Source organism: Etheostoma spectabile, chromosome 13 (genome assembly GCF_008692095.1).
Source record: "Etheostoma spectabile isolate EspeVRDwgs_2016 chromosome 13, UIUC_Espe_1.0, whole genome shotgun sequence".
Lineage (NCBI taxonomy): Eukaryota > Metazoa > Chordata > Actinopteri > Perciformes > Percidae > Etheostoma > Etheostoma spectabile.
Window position 1 is genome coordinate 18,801,390 of NC_045745.1, and position 17,896 is coordinate 18,819,285.

At 39.4% G+C, this 17,896-nt stretch overlaps 1 protein-coding gene across 2 annotated transcripts in view; it reads right to left on the minus strand.

Annotated features, from left to right (window-relative positions):
- Window positions 1–17,896, minus strand: part of septin8a (septin 8a) — a 39,195-nt gene that overhangs the window by 3,957 nt on the left and 17,342 nt on the right. Inside the window, exons 5-10 of one of the 2 annotated variants that reach the window (XM_032533284.1) lie at window positions 14,708–14,869; window positions 13,246–13,342; window positions 7,531–7,699; window positions 7,264–7,396; window positions 6,634–6,803; window positions 4,538–4,813 (exon numbers count right to left, since the gene is read on the minus strand). In XM_032533284.1, coding sequence (XP_032389175.1) covers window positions 4,810–4,813; window positions 6,634–6,803; window positions 7,264–7,396; window positions 7,531–7,699; window positions 13,246–13,342; window positions 14,708–14,869 — 735 coding nt within the window. In that variant the 3' untranslated portion in view covers window positions 4,538–4,809. Of the gene's footprint in view, window positions 1–4,537; window positions 4,814–6,633; window positions 6,804–7,263; window positions 7,397–7,530; window positions 7,700–13,245; window positions 13,343–14,707; window positions 14,870–17,896 lie in introns of those variants that run through there. The other variant, XM_032533283.1, reaches the window with a different exon arrangement.

A 17,896-nucleotide genomic window follows, 5' to 3' on the forward strand; every position in this document is an offset into this window, starting at 1 on the left:
TCAGAGTAATGATCACACTGGGGTAAGGAAAGGCTATTTTAGTGAACTTTGACACAAAAGGCGTACAACTTAAAATGCTACTGCACACCTGTGAGGAAAGTACTTGCACCCTAAGGTCAGTGAAGGCTTTAAAGTTGTCGACTATGATCATCTCAAATGATTCTTTTATTTGCTCCTTCTGAAAGGTAAACTGCATTTATTTCCAGCTTGGAGCACTTGACTTTGTGGCATATACTCATTGCGATGTCTCTCGCTCTCCCAGGTTGACAGTGGCGAGTTCATTCACTGCAAAGAGATGGTGGACGAGTACCTACGCAGCCTGGAGTTTTCCCTGCCGGCAAATGCCGTCTACATCTTTGACAGCGCCCAGATCCAGGACGAGGAGCGAGCTTGGAGCCCCACGCAGCACCTCAGGAGGGGGCCGGCCGGTGGAGAGCAGGGGGACTCTGATGAGTACTACGACGGTTTCAGGCGTTTGTATGACGAGGAGACGACTCCAGGGGCGCAGGCAAGCGAAGTTGAGGGTTTGTTTGATTCCCAGCAGGAAAACGCCTGGCCCTGCCCGCCACTGCACCCCGCCGTCAACTAGTCGGCCATTTATTCACACCGTCCACCTCTTACTAGTCCTCCCATTTCACAGTGAGAATGTTCCGAAGTCTAATATACTGTAGTTCAGCACATTTAAGGACCTCAATTGTTAGTTACATGGGGCTCTGAAGTAACTCCAGATGTTACTCTACTGCCATAACATAAAAAAAAGGATTTAATAGAAGATATTGTTTTAGTGTTTTCATGTACGTGTCCACACCCAAATGTGAATCTGGAGGTGTGTGTGGATTATGATTATTATTATTATTATTATTATTGCCATATTTGTTTTAGACTTTTTAACCTACTTGTCCTTTTTAATATCCACCACAAATGGTTGGGAGTTAAGAGATAAGAATAGGCAGTAGTGTGTGTGTGTGTGTGTGTGTGTGTTTTTTATGTGTGGTTGAAGCCAAGAATGGCTTTTATGTTTGAGAGTTGATCCTGATTTTGTTTGGTGCTCAGGTTCCCCTAGAGCCACATAGCACTTTGAGATAAAGAAAAGCTTTTTTTTTTTTTTTTATGCAAATACTTATTTTTTCACAACCTTTTATTATTTTAATCTTAATTACTTGTACTAATTTCTGTGCTACTTTATTTAGCAGTTATTTACAAAAGCGACATTTTACAAAAAAAGCTTTAATTTCCTGACTAACTGCTGCAAATGCTTTTATTTCATTAATGCTTCAGTCTGTTGATTTAGTTTATGCAACTATTGTTACATATCAAACAAAACAAGAGCACCTTTGGGAGATTAGTTCAACACTAGAGCAGTATGGCGATTAATGGTTGTTTTGACATCATAAGATTACCTGATTAATGACCCAGCGTTAATGTTCTCATTTAAAAGAAAAACATTGCATATTGTTATGTATGGGAGCACAAATAATCACACCCCAAATAATGTCACATTGTGATTGAAATTTACGGAGTATCTTGTTTTTGTTTTTTTATTTAGTAAATACCACCTAGTCCTGTTTAATCCCAATACTGATATGGTGACAAAATGTTTTCAATTTGAACTGTATTTAATGTTGAAAAACCTCCACTGCCAAGCTTTCAAAGCCTGTAGACACTGAACGGACTCTAGGCTGCTGAAAATACTGTGTTCAGAATGTGATCTTTAATGTGAACCGGTTACTGTTTTCTCAACTGTAAAGTCTGCTTTGATTCATCTAGTCAAGCTGGACTCTACACCAGCAGTGACCAATGTAAAGTTTTTTTTTTCATATTCGTTCCATTTACTGGAGGCAGCTATCTTATTATCTGGTCTACCACAGAAATAAAGCTATGACTTCAAAAGTCTAAAAGTGTTGGTGTTTAGTTTTTTTTTTAATATATCAATTTCTAATGTGATTTGAAGGTGGTCATGTTTGTTCCTTTGTCAGTGAGGAAGAACACATTCCCCTCATCTAGAGACAACGGGCCCTTGAGCAAGTTATGGAGGTCTATATTTTTCTTTGCGTGTGTTCGTACGGAGTTTGTAATATACAATTGGACAGTCAATACAGTGGATAGGGAGGGATTTTAGACACAGCAGAGGTCAGATCAGCCAGGTTAATTAAACACCTGTATGCGCATGCAGGGCCTTTAGAGTATATGTTATCTATGGAAGGCCATTTTCACTAGTAAAAAAACAAACAAGGGTGACATAATGAAATTGAAATAATAAACACTCTGCCAGACTTGGGAACTACTACTGCAGGGTTCAAGGTTAAGGTTTTTTCCCCCACTTTTTGTTGGAAAAAAGCATTGAAGAAAGTGTAAGAAAACATTGCAAAATGTCAAACATTGGAGAAGAAATGTGGAAAAAAAACCAAAGCTTCAAAAGCATCTATAGCATTAAAAAAATGGGAAAAGGAGCAGCATGAAATGCAATTAATGTTGAAAGGAAGAACAAATGTGTGGTATTAAAGATCAATGTTATACCTCGTTTAAGTGCTAAATTAGTGGACCACTCAATGTCTGAATTATAATTAGAGGACTATGATATTATATTAAATGACTTTGTTTTGTCAAACATTTGGCTGCATGGGAGTACTAGACACCATCATATCAAAACATAAATATAACAAGACATCTGGTGGCATACAGACCAAGAAAATGAGCAGTTATAACGTATTTCTATGAGTTAAACTTCTTATGGTAAATATACCAAAGGAGTTGAAGATAGAAAATCCAAAAATATTCCTTTACTGAATCAATTTTCTAAACCCTGATTTGAAATAGGAGTTAGTCAAAATACTAAATCTATTTAAACTTGATAACATTAAACTCAATTTCCCCCCTTTAGCTGGCAGGAATGGGTTTCCATAAGAACCAGACTCCAGTAGTTAATGTCTAGTCAGCAGTTTAAAGGAAGTTTGCTCCATATGACTTTAGTGTGCTGAATGTGCAGTTAACAATTAACGTACCCACATATCAGCCTTCCTTATGTAATTTCCTAATTCCTTAAGTAAACCTCTCAAAAACCAACCCTTTTACCTCAAGCCTATGAGATGTTGTTGTGTACCACCATGTTGTCCTGAAAGTAAACAGACTGTCAGAGAGCCATTACCACTCCACTTTGTTAGCAGAGTGTGTTGGTGTTCTAAAGGATAGAGAGAACAGAGAGCTGGGAGCAGATTGTACTGCTGGATGGGAGCCATGGAGCCCTGCAGGTGGCGGACAGAATAATGATAGTGCTGCTGGCAGAGCCTTCACAGTAAAGACAAAACCATTACTATGTAAACATCCCAATGCTGTGCTGTGACTTCCGCCGTCCGTTTTCCACGCAACGCACATACATTCTGTGCAGTTATGGACATAACAAGAAAACTAATTTCACACACACACACACACACACACACACACACACACACACACACACACACACACACACACACACACACACACACACACACACACACACACACACTCTCTTGAGCGGACAGCTGTTGGGGTTAGACTGTTGGGCCGACAGCCTCTGCGCGTGCGTGTGAGAATGAAGTACCTTCCCCTGCCTGTGTTTCACTTTCATCGCCCTCCCAGCTGAATATCAAAGAAATCATGGCAGAGACACATCAAAGTGAGGAGGGCGGGGGGGAGGTTACATTTATTTCCAACGACAGACAGTAAATACAGCTGCTCTCTTCTCTCTCGGAGTGTAAACTCTTCTACAGCGAGCTGAGGCGTGTATGTTTTCCTGAATACTGTATGTATGTATGTATGTATGTATGTATGTATGTATGTATGTATGTATGTATGTATGTATGTATGTATGTATACATATATACACACACACACAAAACAGTGGTTTAAAAAAAAAAAGAAGTTACAATTGTGGACAATGTTCACCGTCATGTGCTTCTTACAATAATATATTCAAAAACTTTACATACATTTTGCATATTAAACTGGGTAAACTCTAGAAAATATTCACATACGTTATTGAGTTAATACAAAACAGCACCAGAATATTGCATACATTTTTATTAAGAGTTAAGACTAAGCTTTAGGTTGTCAGTACCTATGTATATGCAGTAATATATACAGTATACAGGTACTCAGTTTTATTGCATGATATAATGCTATTTTAAATGTATTATTTGGGCTCTGGAAATTATTCTACTGTGAAATGTACTAAAGGGTCAAGATTACAAAAAGGTTAACAGGCACACTATAACTGGACAACATTTCAAAACAGCTCAGGTATTTTAAAAAGCTTAAGGAAAGATGTCACTAATACCTTCAATAAAGTAATCGAGAACACCCTAAATTCTTTAAATACACAATGAGCGGTTTCAAACGACTTGCCCACTGGGTTACACTGTAGTACCAAAAGGTGTCAGACCTCTCGTTTCTGTGAATAGTTGATGGAAAAAAAACACAAAAAAACATTAAATCACAACATAGAAAAAACAAATTGCATATTATATATATGTGTGTGTGTGTGTGTGTGTGTGTGTGTGTGTGTCCAAAAATGCATAGAATGAAAGATCCTGAATAAATGAGATGGCCACTGTTTGGCAAGTGAACATTTTTTCCTCATTATCTCTCACCCTCTCTCACTCCTTTCTCCCCTGTGGCTTCATCATGAGCATCCTCAGTGTCTTTGGTCCATGTGCACAATGTAAAGATGGAATGTCAAAACAAAAAACAAAATAAACAGGTGTTGTCGTTGCTATGGCGATGGAGGAAAAATCCATGGTCGTGTGTGGGAGGGTATGCAGCGCCCATAAATTAACTGAAAAACAATGACAAACAATAAACAAAATAAATTAAATGAATAAACAAACAACTTTGTGGAAATAATAAGTGATTAATAAAGACTTCTATAGAAAACTGATGAAGTTTGAGTTAAAGCAAAGAGCTGCTACAGCTAAATAAATACCAGTGCTTGTGTTATTTAATAGAAAGGAGTAGTGTGATGCAGGTCAGCTGACAGCAGGGGAGCCTGGAGGTTTCCTCTGGAATGCTAAAACGTGTTTTTCCTCAAGTGTATAAAACTTTAGAGAGTAAATTAATCACATAAGAGGTAGACTGATGACGTGTGGGATGTGCATGACAAAACCACAAAATGGAAGACCAGTTTCCTAAAGCAGCACTGACAGCAAAGTGTGTGAGTAGCCACAAGATGGAGCCAAGCGTCTTCACATTAACCGTCAGATTTCAAGCTACAGAGAATGCAACTGGGGCGACATTAACTGCAAGCCATGGATACTTTAATGCATATAATTGTCCACAGCTTAGCATACTTTTCACATAATTTTATACATCCCAGACAGTCATTAGCTTCAGATATATTGTCAGGGCAGATGATAAAAGATGAACTTGCTGAGACTTAAAACTTGCCTTGAGATACACTAAAAGTAATAATGTAATTCATTCGTAATTTGTAATTCATCCAAAAGTTGTTGGATGGGGGTTGAGGTCAGGGCTCTGTGCAAGCCAATCAAATTCTTGTACATTAAACTTGAAGAAAAAAAAAAATGTAATTGTGGAGCTCATTTTGTGCACAGGAGCATTGTCATTTGAAAAACAGGAAAAATCTGCTGCAACAAGTTGGAAGAACACTGTTGTTTAAAATATTGTGTGCTTTAGCATTCATATTTCCCTTGATTGGATCCAAGGGGACCAAACACAAAAGGTATGTCCACATACTTTTGGCCATATAGTGTGCATAGTTGGTAAATCAAAGCCAGAAAAGGAAGGTTCATTGAATGCACCTTCAAGGAAGGACATTTTAAAACAACGCCTACTGTAAACTGACTGCATCCATGCACAATGAAAAAAGAGTTTTGACAAGTAAGTAAATGCAGACATGATGTTTGCTGCGACTGGTTACTGAACAATGGGTCTGCTACATGTCTGCAAATGAACAGACACCAATAGTTGTCTGGAAGGTAAAGAATAATTCAAGAAAAGTATGCTTTGCACAATACAGTACAGTGAAGTATGAGCTGTAGTGTACAAGCTAAAAGGCCTGTATTGGTTTTATACCTGTGCCATCCATCGTAGATACACATGGTATGCACAATCAATCTGTTTTGCCCCGTGTGAGCTGTACTGTGCATCACCTATTTTATAAGACAAGCTTTCAATTGCTTCACTGCCTCTTCACTGAATTTCCTGAATAATTACAGCGAGGCAAAAGGAAAGAGTGAAATGACAGGAAATGTTAAGCATGGGCAGGACAAAACGGGGAGCAAGTTTCCTTAACACATGCCAGACCTTTATAATAGCTGAAATGCTTGTGTATTGGAGATAGGTCAATTACTACACAGCACCTTCAGTCAACAGGCTCATTAATGTGAGACTTTGCCACAGGACTTGGCAGAAAGCACACTTCCTGCCTAAAGACTTTGAACAGGGGTTAGAGAGCAAAAAGAGACGGGATTAAAAGAAGCAAGAGAAACTAGTTTGCGAAATATTTTCAGGATTTAAGGCACAGAATGAAAAGATAACAGAATTAGTTAAAGAAAGGAGCAGGATTGGAAGAAGCCGCTTCCTGCTATGAAAGGAAGAATGAGACTAGTGAGTGATAAAAAGGTGGGATCGGCTTACTTTTTCTTGTCCTTGTCCTTCTTGAGGGGCTGAGATAAGGAGAGTGTCTCAGCAGCCACCTTCTTCCTGTTGAAGGCGTTCATCTCCTCCTCCAGGTCTCTGCGCTTCTCCTCCACCTTCCTCTTCTCCTCCTGGTGCATCCGCTTCAGCTGCTCAAACTTGTCATGCAGCTGAGTGGGAGGCGGCGAGGGTGGTGATGGACGCACAGGACGGGGATGACAGGAAGAGAGACACGAGATTTGAATTGGTACTTGCTAACTGGTGAATTGGACCTGAAACTGGGACAAACTGACGGCAAACAAACCGGATGATATTTGAACACATTTCCTCACCTCCACTTCATGCATTCTTTTAAATATGAGGGCAGTTTGTCATGTATGATCATGTACTTATATTGGTGACATTGACTGAATTGATTCTAATTGCACTGTACTGTGCTGCACGGGATGTTTTTGTGCAGCAGCAAAAAGATAAACATTACATTACACATGTACGGGATATCTTGAAAAAAAGTCTCTGAATTGTTCAAGCAGTGTTGATGTTTGGATGCATCAGCAGTCATTTCAAATCAAATACATCTATAAACTAAATATAAATACATCTATAACCATAATTTCCCTTGAGACTGACCTCTCTCTCTTTTTCCTTCAGTTCTGATTCCGTCTCTTTTACTTTGTTGACGAACATTTGTCGCATTTCTTCCTCTTTCCGCTGCAGGTCCCCCAAAAACTCTTTCCTCTTGGCCTCATATGTCTCTTGAAGACTAGAGAGAAGAACAGACAGGAATAGATTAGATATTGTCTCTTAACAAAAGAAACTGTCCCTTTTGTTGACACTTTAGCATCTCCTTGGTTTGGGATTTTGTGTCTGTTTTTCCTCTCCATGTGCTCCCTGTACCTGAAAGGCTGGCTGTCGGGATCTGTATCTTTGAAGCCCATCTCCTCCAGCTTACAGCGTCGGTACAGCTCGTAGTGACGGGCGTGGGTCTGCTCCCTCAGATCCTCCATGTTGACCCTGATCAGCATCTCTCGGAGTTTTACAAAGTCGCAGTGGCTCTCATTCTCGACTAAAGGGAAAACACACACCAGCATTAGGAGAGCAGCTGCGGTTCAGTTAATTATTTCCTATACATAGTCTTTGTTTCTCACTTTCATTCTTTGCCTGGCCACTGCTTTTTAACACCCCATCTGTCACCATGTTATCCTCCCTTACCCTCCATCGCTCTCTCTCAAAAGCAGGAAATCATACCACATCTCTACAGGAATGTTAAGTACTCTGCATGAAATACAACTGGATATAACACATTTGGAATCCATTAAATAAATGTATCACATTTAGCCAACAAAGAGGAGTTGATAAATTCACACAATTACAACTTATATTTATCAGTTACTGGGACTCTCGCAGTTAACTGGTTTTATGGTGGGGAAAGGGCAGAGAGAGTTTCCTGTCTGACAGACTGAAAGCTCGGGGGAGGGTCATTTCTAATCTGATGAAGCCTTTTTACTCACACGTCACCTCATTTACACTGTCAATAATATAACAAATGTTCTACAACGTTGATTTTTTTTTGTTTTGTTTAAGGCCACAACTAAGGTCAATGTGAGAAGAGCAAGTGGGCACAGGTGCCTGAACGTAGAATTAACAGTGAGGATGTAGTCTGGATAAGCGGGTAATAATATGGCCGTACACAATTGAGCAACAGGGTTGCTGCCGGGTCCACAAAGTTGCACCAAGATTATGCCGTCGAAACTATAAGGCCTAGGATTATTTATTGCTATTACGTATTTTCAGTTCTTCTGAAAGTATATCACAATCTTAATCCAATGCAATGTAGACGGCAGAACATGGATTGATGGATTAACAAATTTAAAAAAAGGTTTTGCTAAAGTTAACATTTGCCCATAAAAACAATGAGCATGACCGGCATAGATATCCTTACAGCCAGAATCCTTTCCGCTGACTCTCCCATTCTCATCAAACAAAAAAGAAATTAAAAAAATATCACTCCTCCCTTTGAAAATGAAGTTCTCCCTTCATGACCCCCCTTATTTACAGACTTGATAACACCTTAATAGTCTATGTGGAACCTTAGAAAACTTCTAATTATTTAATATGCTCATTCTCCTCCAATTTTTGAAAATCTAAAAAATACAAAAAGGTGATGTTTCGTGTGCTATTATTAGTTCAGGAAGATGCTATAAAAAAAACATACTGTTGTCTCAGATCTGGTGTGTGTGTGTGTGTGTGTGTGGTTGCCAAGGGCCTGCGCAGAGTGCAGACACATGGCGTTTCAAGGGGTGTAGCATATGCCATGAACCCCAGGGTGGCAGTGGTGGAGAGTCGGACGCACGTTGTGTTTGAATACCACCACACGCTGTGAGCTCTGAGGATGTAAAGACTACAATAATGACATTAAAAAAGCCCAATTAACATTGCATTTAGCTGATGGAAAATACTGGGAAAGCAACCTGCAGTGCATGATAGCAAACCACAATGCAGCATCACAAAAGTGCAGAATAACACAGTTCAGTGGCTTAACAACCCACGAAAGGAAAGAAGACCTTCATTAAACTTAAAAAAACAACTACAAATTACAAAAAAGTGTGAATAACCTGGTCTACTTTAACACATTTTGCACACAAAAGAACTCTTAAAAAGTAGCAGTCACGCAGCTGTCTGACTCCCTCTCTTATTTTTGCTCAAATTTGCTGGTTGACCACACATCATTAGAGGGAGTATACGAGTTAAAAACAGACATGAGCTGTATTCTGGGGCTGCATCCAGGCTACTGAAATTGCCTGTTCATTTGGCATCTCATAGTCTCTCTGTACTAGGCCCCCTGTGGAGGACTGAATGAGGGCCAATCCTCTGACTGGCTGCAGCACTGAGCCCTCAAGATATCGCACTGGGCTCTGCAGACACATACTGTACACACGCCAGCCTGAGAACAGAAACGGAGACATGGCAGCAATAAATCTGCAGTTATCAATGTTGTAAGTTAATTTGCTTGTTAATTAATTACAAACCCAAACCTTTATTGCAAAAGCGATGTGTAAATCAGGATATTGAGCTAATCTCTGAGACACATTATCTGTAAGTGCTTGGTAAGTTAAAACAGTTTGTAGTCTCTATTTCTGTCAGTTAGTTGGTCGACTGACCCAACACTGGTAAAAACTGAGCTCAACAACTATTCATCTACTGTAAATACAATTTTGTATAGACATCTATGGTCTCCGGGAGACGAATGGTTACTTTGGTAACCCCTGACATTTCCACTAGTGCTACCAGCAGGTTGACTTTTTTGGTCTCAGTGACATGTTTACAACTATTGGCTGGATTCCCATGAGAGTTGGTACAGACATCCATCCATTTCCTTTAGAGCCACCAGCAGGTGAACGTTTTCACTTATCCAGTGAAACATAAACATCTCCTGAATGGATTGGCACAGAATCTTGGACATAATAGTTCCCAGATGTACCCTTATGACTTTGGAGATCCTTAACTTTTCATCTAGCACCACCATCTGTGGTTGGTGAATGTCTAGACAACTATTTGATACGCACATTCATGCCTCACAGAGCTGCTAATATAGCTGTTGATGTAGCCCTAACCTGAAAAATGCTGTAATTAAAAGAAAAAAGATAAACAACTGAGAATGTAATGCAAAGCCAGTGATAGATAACATCCATGTTCCCATACAAACACCCACTTCAACATGTGTGCATAGTCGCATTAACCCATAGTAGCTTGCGGGGGGGGGGTCTGCTATATGTCACAGATGTCTGGAGTTCAGCAATATTGGAGCATTAAGATCCTGAGGGAACACACACACACACACACACACACACACGCACACACACGCACACACAGTAGACAGCTCTTCCTCTGTCTTTCTTCAAGTCTATGGAAATTTCCCATGGCTCTTTGAGAGGTTACCATAACCCATCTATATGACATCTGGCATCCGCAAACTGTTTCCACTGACACAGGCCCTCCTTTCAGTTGGCCGAGTGGAGTAAAACACTGAGACTTCTGTCCTCTTCAGTCCCTGTCCTCAGACAATCTGACAAAGCATGCTATATGAATGGTGACCATCAGTTTGCAGTCAGGCCTGACTACAACCTAAGTAGTTTTCTTGTAATACATCCCATCAGACTAGATGTTTGTTGTCAGGCTGAGACAGACAAGGTTGTTAAGATAATTAGATGCAGACAATAACAAAACCAAAGAACAAATAAAATAGTTTCTTCTCTAGAAATAATACTTAAAATATTGTATGATGCTATTGGAAACAGAGCATCATTTCTATGAATAATTTGCCAACAATTGCCAAAGGCTCAATCAATTTTCTTTTAATGCAACATCAGGCATTTTGTGACTCTAAACTAATCACATTTTAAAGATGGTTTTAACCCAAAGTTTACTGGGGCAAACAAATATGTTTTACACTTGTAGATTTAGTTGTCAAATGTTGTTTTAATGACAGAGATGTAATTCATTATAAGAGTAATGGAGACAAATCCCAAAGAAATTAGTTTACAGCAAAGCCAAAATAACCTTTTGTAGACAGCACAACTGTATGTCACAGGACAGGACTATAGCTTCATGATGGGAGTCCAAAGGAATCCGTCCCCCAGGAGACACACAGTGGGCTTTATAAATAACTATACTGTCTCCTCTGAGGGTTGGGGAATGAGACTGGTCAGTGGATAATGTTAAGAGGAAAGGGAAGACCGGATGCAGACACAAGAGCAGTAAACCAAGAAAAAGAAGGAAGAGAGGGAAAGCAGGAGGGAAGGATCTTCTCTGAGAGTATAACTTCCATCTAAACTGTTGTTCTCACAGCACAACTGTGTGTGACATTTATCAAATTAAAAAGGTTTTACTCTCATTGACAAGCATGGAAGAATGAGCTGTGGGAAACAAATCCATGGTGATGTCTCCATGAGCAACCCATGCACGCACACACACGGACACACACACGGACACACACGGACACACACACACACGGACACACACGGACACACACGGACACACACGGACACACACGGACACACACACACACACACACACACACACACACACACACACACACTAAATTTCCCAAACAATCTCTACCCACTCGCCCTTCATTTTGCAGTGTCCCTTTGCATCAAGTCCCATCCGCAGCTGTGGAGGGCGCTACGCATTAAGAGGGAGTGTATAAATAAACAGGCAATCTGTGGGACGCACTCGCCACTCTGCCGTGAGCAGGAGAACATCTCTCACCATGGATACTGATGGACAGCTTGCTTTCTCAGCTGCTGAGTTAGTATGCATGCCATTTCTCCATAAGCACAGAACATCCTCAAACGACAAGCACATGATATAAAATAGATCCTACACGGTTTATTTATCACGGTTTATGATGAATCATATGATTCAATTTTGCGTCTATAAAGAAACAAATAGGGGTGTGACCAAAATTATATTCACAAAGTAGAAAGGTGAAAGTTAATTATAGGGTTCCTCAATTCTCCTGCATGTGCTCATCTATGTCAGGTAACGTGTTTGACAAAGCAAAGATGATTTAATTTACTATTAATTATGACAAAAAAAAGCAACAAATTGTCACATTACATTGTGTTATCATTATTCATGCACACACCCATATTATGGCATGATAAAAACTATACCACAGTTCAAGTACTGATACTGTGACTTGACTGCGTGGGGAATTTGAGTCAGTGCCAATATCATGATCTAGTACTCCTCCCATTTCTTAATGTATCCTATCACCCCACCTCATTTACCTAGTTCATACCTGTAACCAAGCAACCTAACAACCAGCCAACAGACATACAAAATATCCAGCATCATCAGTTGTTATACAGGGGGAAAATGAATTACAACTATTTCTCTTAGTTTTGTATTTGCAAATGGTGTTTAGCTCTCAAACGGGCAGGGGCATCGGACTGGGGGAGAAAAAGGGGACTGAGTACCCAGGGCCCTCATGTGAGTAGGACCCAAAAAGATGTTAGAATGAATAGCTGTGGATGCAGGGAAGAGCCCATGGAAAGTGCCTTTCTACAGGGCTAAGAATTTTGTGCTACGCCCCTACAAATGGGTCACCTAGCAGGGACAATGACACAGACAACTACTGTTCAAGGCCATTCTGTTGCTTCACTCGAGTAAAGGGAAGTTGTGACGTGAGTGAAACTGGACATATATCAGCAAACAGTTACTAACAGGAAATAGTTGAGTAAAAATTAACTGGCACTTTGTGGAAATAACATTTTTTATTATTATTATTATTTTTTTTTTTTTTTAAATGGAACTATTTATCCGTGTAATCTCAAAGTAAAGCTATTTTTCCATAGATGTCACATAGACTGAAAATAAATGTTAACAGAACTGTACTATGGCACCAAGAATACACTTTAAATACTTTAAAGTACCAATATCACAGTTTGGCACTCCCTCTGTCATTTTGCTTTAAATATTCAGTGGCAGTCTACAAAAAGGACTCAAACCCATTCAATGACCCCTTCATGTACTCACTGTTATGTTTGCTTGAGAAACAGAAAACACCCACACACCCTGATTAACTTGCTTGGGAATGGTTCTCACCTTGCACGACACCCCACGGGTACTGTCTTGCCCTTACAGTTTTGTTCCCCACTTTGACCTCTTCCACGCTCCCAACAACAGCAAAAGGCAGATGGGCCTGTGCAGGAAAGGACGGTAGAGTGTTAAAAAGGTCAAGAGGCCACAAATGTAACTGGAGCCATTAATAGGAGTTGACTCCCAGCTCCCTCTTTCTTCTGAGTTACATTTTCTTCAAGTTTTTTTCCCCTCTATCCTTACATGTTGATGTGTAGCATAGTAACCACTTCACAATTTAAATTGCACTTGACACAAACATTTTGTTATGCACAAATAACAAAAAGGATGAATTAAAATTGAGTGTTTACTTTCAAATAAAACTTGTTTCCCTGTGGCTGTCATCTCTCTTATCTTTCAAAACCAGACCACACCAGAGAAGAGTGTAACCACGTTGACATATGAGCTGCAACAGAGCTGTGTTTTAAGTATAACATGTGGCTCAGTTGGGGCTGAAAGGCCTATTTTGTTGAAGTAATAAAACACTTTCTTATTGCTCTCAGAGCTACTACACCTCGTTAGGATCGACAGTGAAGCATCATGGGGAAAACATTCCCGATGCACAACCTCAAAAATTAGGTGGTGAGTTGAAACCAGCTGGCTGGTGTAACCGACTATGATAGGGATATTGTACAAGGAGACTGTGTCTAAGAAAACCAAATGCAGAGATAATTTACTGTTTGGGCATTTGTACATGTGTGGGTGTGTGTTTGAGCACAATGTAATTATACACATCATTCTCATTATAAAATCAGAACTAAAAAAGGCTAAATAATCTGAAGAAAATGTATTTATGAGCAAAAGCGTATGTTCAGTTAGAATGCTACACGCATATTCTTTTCCGTATTTCTAAAAAACTGCGTCATATTTACAATGGAAAATGTACAAATGACATAAAGCCAGCTGTAGGCAAGCATGTGCTGCCATCGAGTTCATAAAATATTTTTAAAATTGAAGGAATTGAGAACTGGTGCAAATGAACAGAGCAAGTATTCATACAGTTTTGTGTAAAAGTATGTATAATGTTTGCTGTAGGTCCAAGAACATGCACATTTTTTTCCTTTTTTTTCCTGTATACACTCACAGATTTGTGGGATTGCAAAATGTCTAGATAAAACAAAAAAACATACTTTGCAGCATATGTTAAATACAATAGAATTATGTTAACATATGCTGCTGTTACCATATGCGTAACACATGTGGTGCTCAAAACTTGATGTTGCAAGTCAATTGGCTAGATATAAATATCTCAAAATCTAAATCCTATCTGTTGTATTACAAATCTAAAAGTACAATATTATCATTTCTACTTTCAACACCATCCATGTTTGTACAATAAACATCTGGTATTTTCTTGTAAAGGAAAAAAAAGATTGACTGAAAGAAAGACTGATTGTATGGCATTTTTCAGTATCACAACATGACTTACATTCATGGAGGCGTTGATCTCACTGACGGCTTCGTCGTCTGTTGGGAACTGATATATCTGGACACCGTTGCTCACCAGCTCACTCATTATCTTGATTTTGAATTTATGCAGCTCACTCTTGGAGATTGTGTCCGCTTTGGCAATTATGGGAATTATGTTAACCTGAGGAAAGAACGAGAAAAAAAAGGAGGGAAGATTTAATAATCAAAGTTATTAAATGTCTAGAGCATTGTCTTTGTTTTTATGGTAGAGTCTGCAAAAAATATGTGTTTCTATATTGAAAGCTGCTTTGTGTTAAAGCGTATGTAAGTGGAATTCAGTATGTAATGGTTTTTCTGACGTGTATCTTCACGACAGGACAAAATGTACCTGTCGAGCTTAATATGATGAGAGCAGATGCACATAGAATCAACGCAATGTGTTCAGATTGGAGCAATTACCATCCCTTTGTCAGCGGGTCATGAACAAATACTGATTAAATATACTCAAGACCTAATTAAAAACGGAAACCAAACTAAGTGCATTGCTAAATATGACTGAGGAGGCATAGCACACCATATGCATCAACACTGTTCAGTGAATAAGCTCAGTTAGAACCCTAACAGATCCATAAAACAAACAGTGATTACGAAAACAAACTAGGCTCCATCTTCAATCAGCAGCAGATGTGCAGAAATAAACACACAGTTTGTCTGCATTCCTCTGAACGAGAGCATTACCCAAATCCCTAACTGGAAGGGCGAGGAGGATCCCCACAGACTTACTCATTCTTACAGTAGTGTGCCTCAGAGCAAGAGCCAGAGCTGATTAGGAGTCAAATTACAGACTCATCATACTTTATCGGGTCATTAATTTACAGCAGGGCAGCCAGTATCATATTTAAAAAAGTAAAACTAATCACGATCCAGTACTGACAACAACCTCAGTGAGGAGGGAGGGGACAGGGATATTTTTTCACGTCCCGCAACTGGGTTTTCCCAGCTGACCAAAGAGTATTCCCAAATAGTTTTCAGTGTTTTGTTCTGAACGACGAGGAGCAGCTGATGGGTAGCTGTAACCATGTAAAAAAAAATCCCATGATATTTCTATCTTTTTTGTTTTAATCTTACACAGTAAAAGAGCTCCTTATGAATGCATGGAGGAGTGCCAGTGTTCAAGGGATATACAGTAAGAACCATGTTGATACATTCTGAGCATAAATAACGTCAAAAAAGAGATTGATTGACTAAGGAGTAAAACTTGACACAATTTGAGGAAATTAGGCACTAAGGGTTTTAAAGCCGAATTACAAACTAACTTCTCGTTTTTATAACGGATACATGTAGTACACAGTACATGTAGCGGTCTCTTTCACCTCACACAGTTTCTTTGCCTCACATTTTCCCTCTGAGCCACAACATCAACTTAACAGTTAGAATACTGTGATCTGGTGCAAGCAGGCAAAACAATCTAACCAAAGAGAGAAAGAAAAAAAACATAGAAAATGCTACATCACCCAAGTCGGGGGGTAATTCAAAGCAAAAACATGAACATATAACCATGACTGATAATAGTGCAAATTATGAGACATTTGAAAATGTTAGAAGGAAATATCAATCATTGCTGGTTGAATAATCTCTTCATTCTGATATCACATAACCATAACTGGTAAAGAGTTCCTCCTATTCAAGAAAAAAAGCATTTAAAACAAAAGAACCGCTTCTTCAGACCCTTATCTCTCTTCCTGCCTTCACCCACCACATTCACTCTGGCTGGCCTTTAACCCTCTTCTGTAGGGAGGGTACCCCATTGACAAGAAAAACACCATTGTCTGGTCTTGACAGCAAAGCAAACTCTACAGACTGAGTAGGGTGACCAGACGTCCCAGAAAATTCGGGACAGTCCCAAAATCCAAGCCGTTGTCCCAAATCCCCCCGGAGGGGGGGAGTCAGACGTCAGTCTGCATGCTAGCAGCAAACCACATATAACTAACAGCACAACTGTACAGACCAACTCTTTGTGTTTGTTTTGTTCCTTAATGACACTTGGGTTCATGATTTTTATGATTTTTATTTGTTTACAAGACAGAAAAATAATAAATCATTTTGGGGGGTAGATTTGAAATTCATGTTAGTTGTTTTAGGTTTCTGAACTGTTGGTTCGAAAAAGTTTCAGTGCAATTTCATTTTTGTCTCAAATCGTAGTCATCTTTCCTTGAGCCTGCCCCCTAAATACACTGAAAAAGCCTCGTCTCGGGAGACAACACAAGCGTTGTCAACGTCAGACAAATACTAGGGGCACAGGATAAGCACTAAAACACAACAAAACATTCTAGCCAGGCACGACAACATGGTTGGGGGTTAATGACTGTTAGTGGTGACAGTTACGGAAGCATGGGGGGGGGGGGCTTGCTCGGTTTTGTACATAGTGCATCATAGTGCACCTTTAACATACTACGCACTGACTCCATGAAAGATAACAAGTGATGAATGATGATTCAACAATAAACATAATTAGCCTATGGCCTTATTTTTTTGTGACTTGATAGACAGAAGCAAAGCAAAGCTGATAGCATGTGGCAAGTAGGTGTTGCAAATATTGCCTTCAACAAATTAGTATTCCATCTAGAATAAGACCACTGCATAAACAACCCCATCAGGCCTGTAAAACAAGAACGGCATCACATCCACACTGTTGTCACTCAACACTGGCTTGCTTTTAGTTAAAACAGTGGTCATAATTCACATAGTGGAAAGATAGCTGGGACAGAGCCACTAAGGTCAGAGTGGTGTTCACCGTGGCCACCCACTCAGGCTAAAACTGAGTCCACTGTTGCACTTACAATGCTGTAAATAATTTTTATTGAAAGTGAATGCCGATAACATTGCTGTTATTTTACACATTCAACACTTTTTGGCACCATACATATGAAAAAGGCCTGGGCATGAACAAAATGTCCCTTACAACATACTGGAGGTTCACAAGAAAGAGGGATTGGTTCACATGAATTGATGGGGAGATTTAGCCAAGAGGTGTGAATCTTCACTGGTCTTACGATTTGATTAGGCATATCCTGTCAACAATTCAATCCAATATCACGATGCATCCCCTCCTCAATATTATAATATACTGCAACACATTGTTTTTCAACAAATATCAACAAATTCAAGCAGTATATATATATATATATATATATATATATATATATAT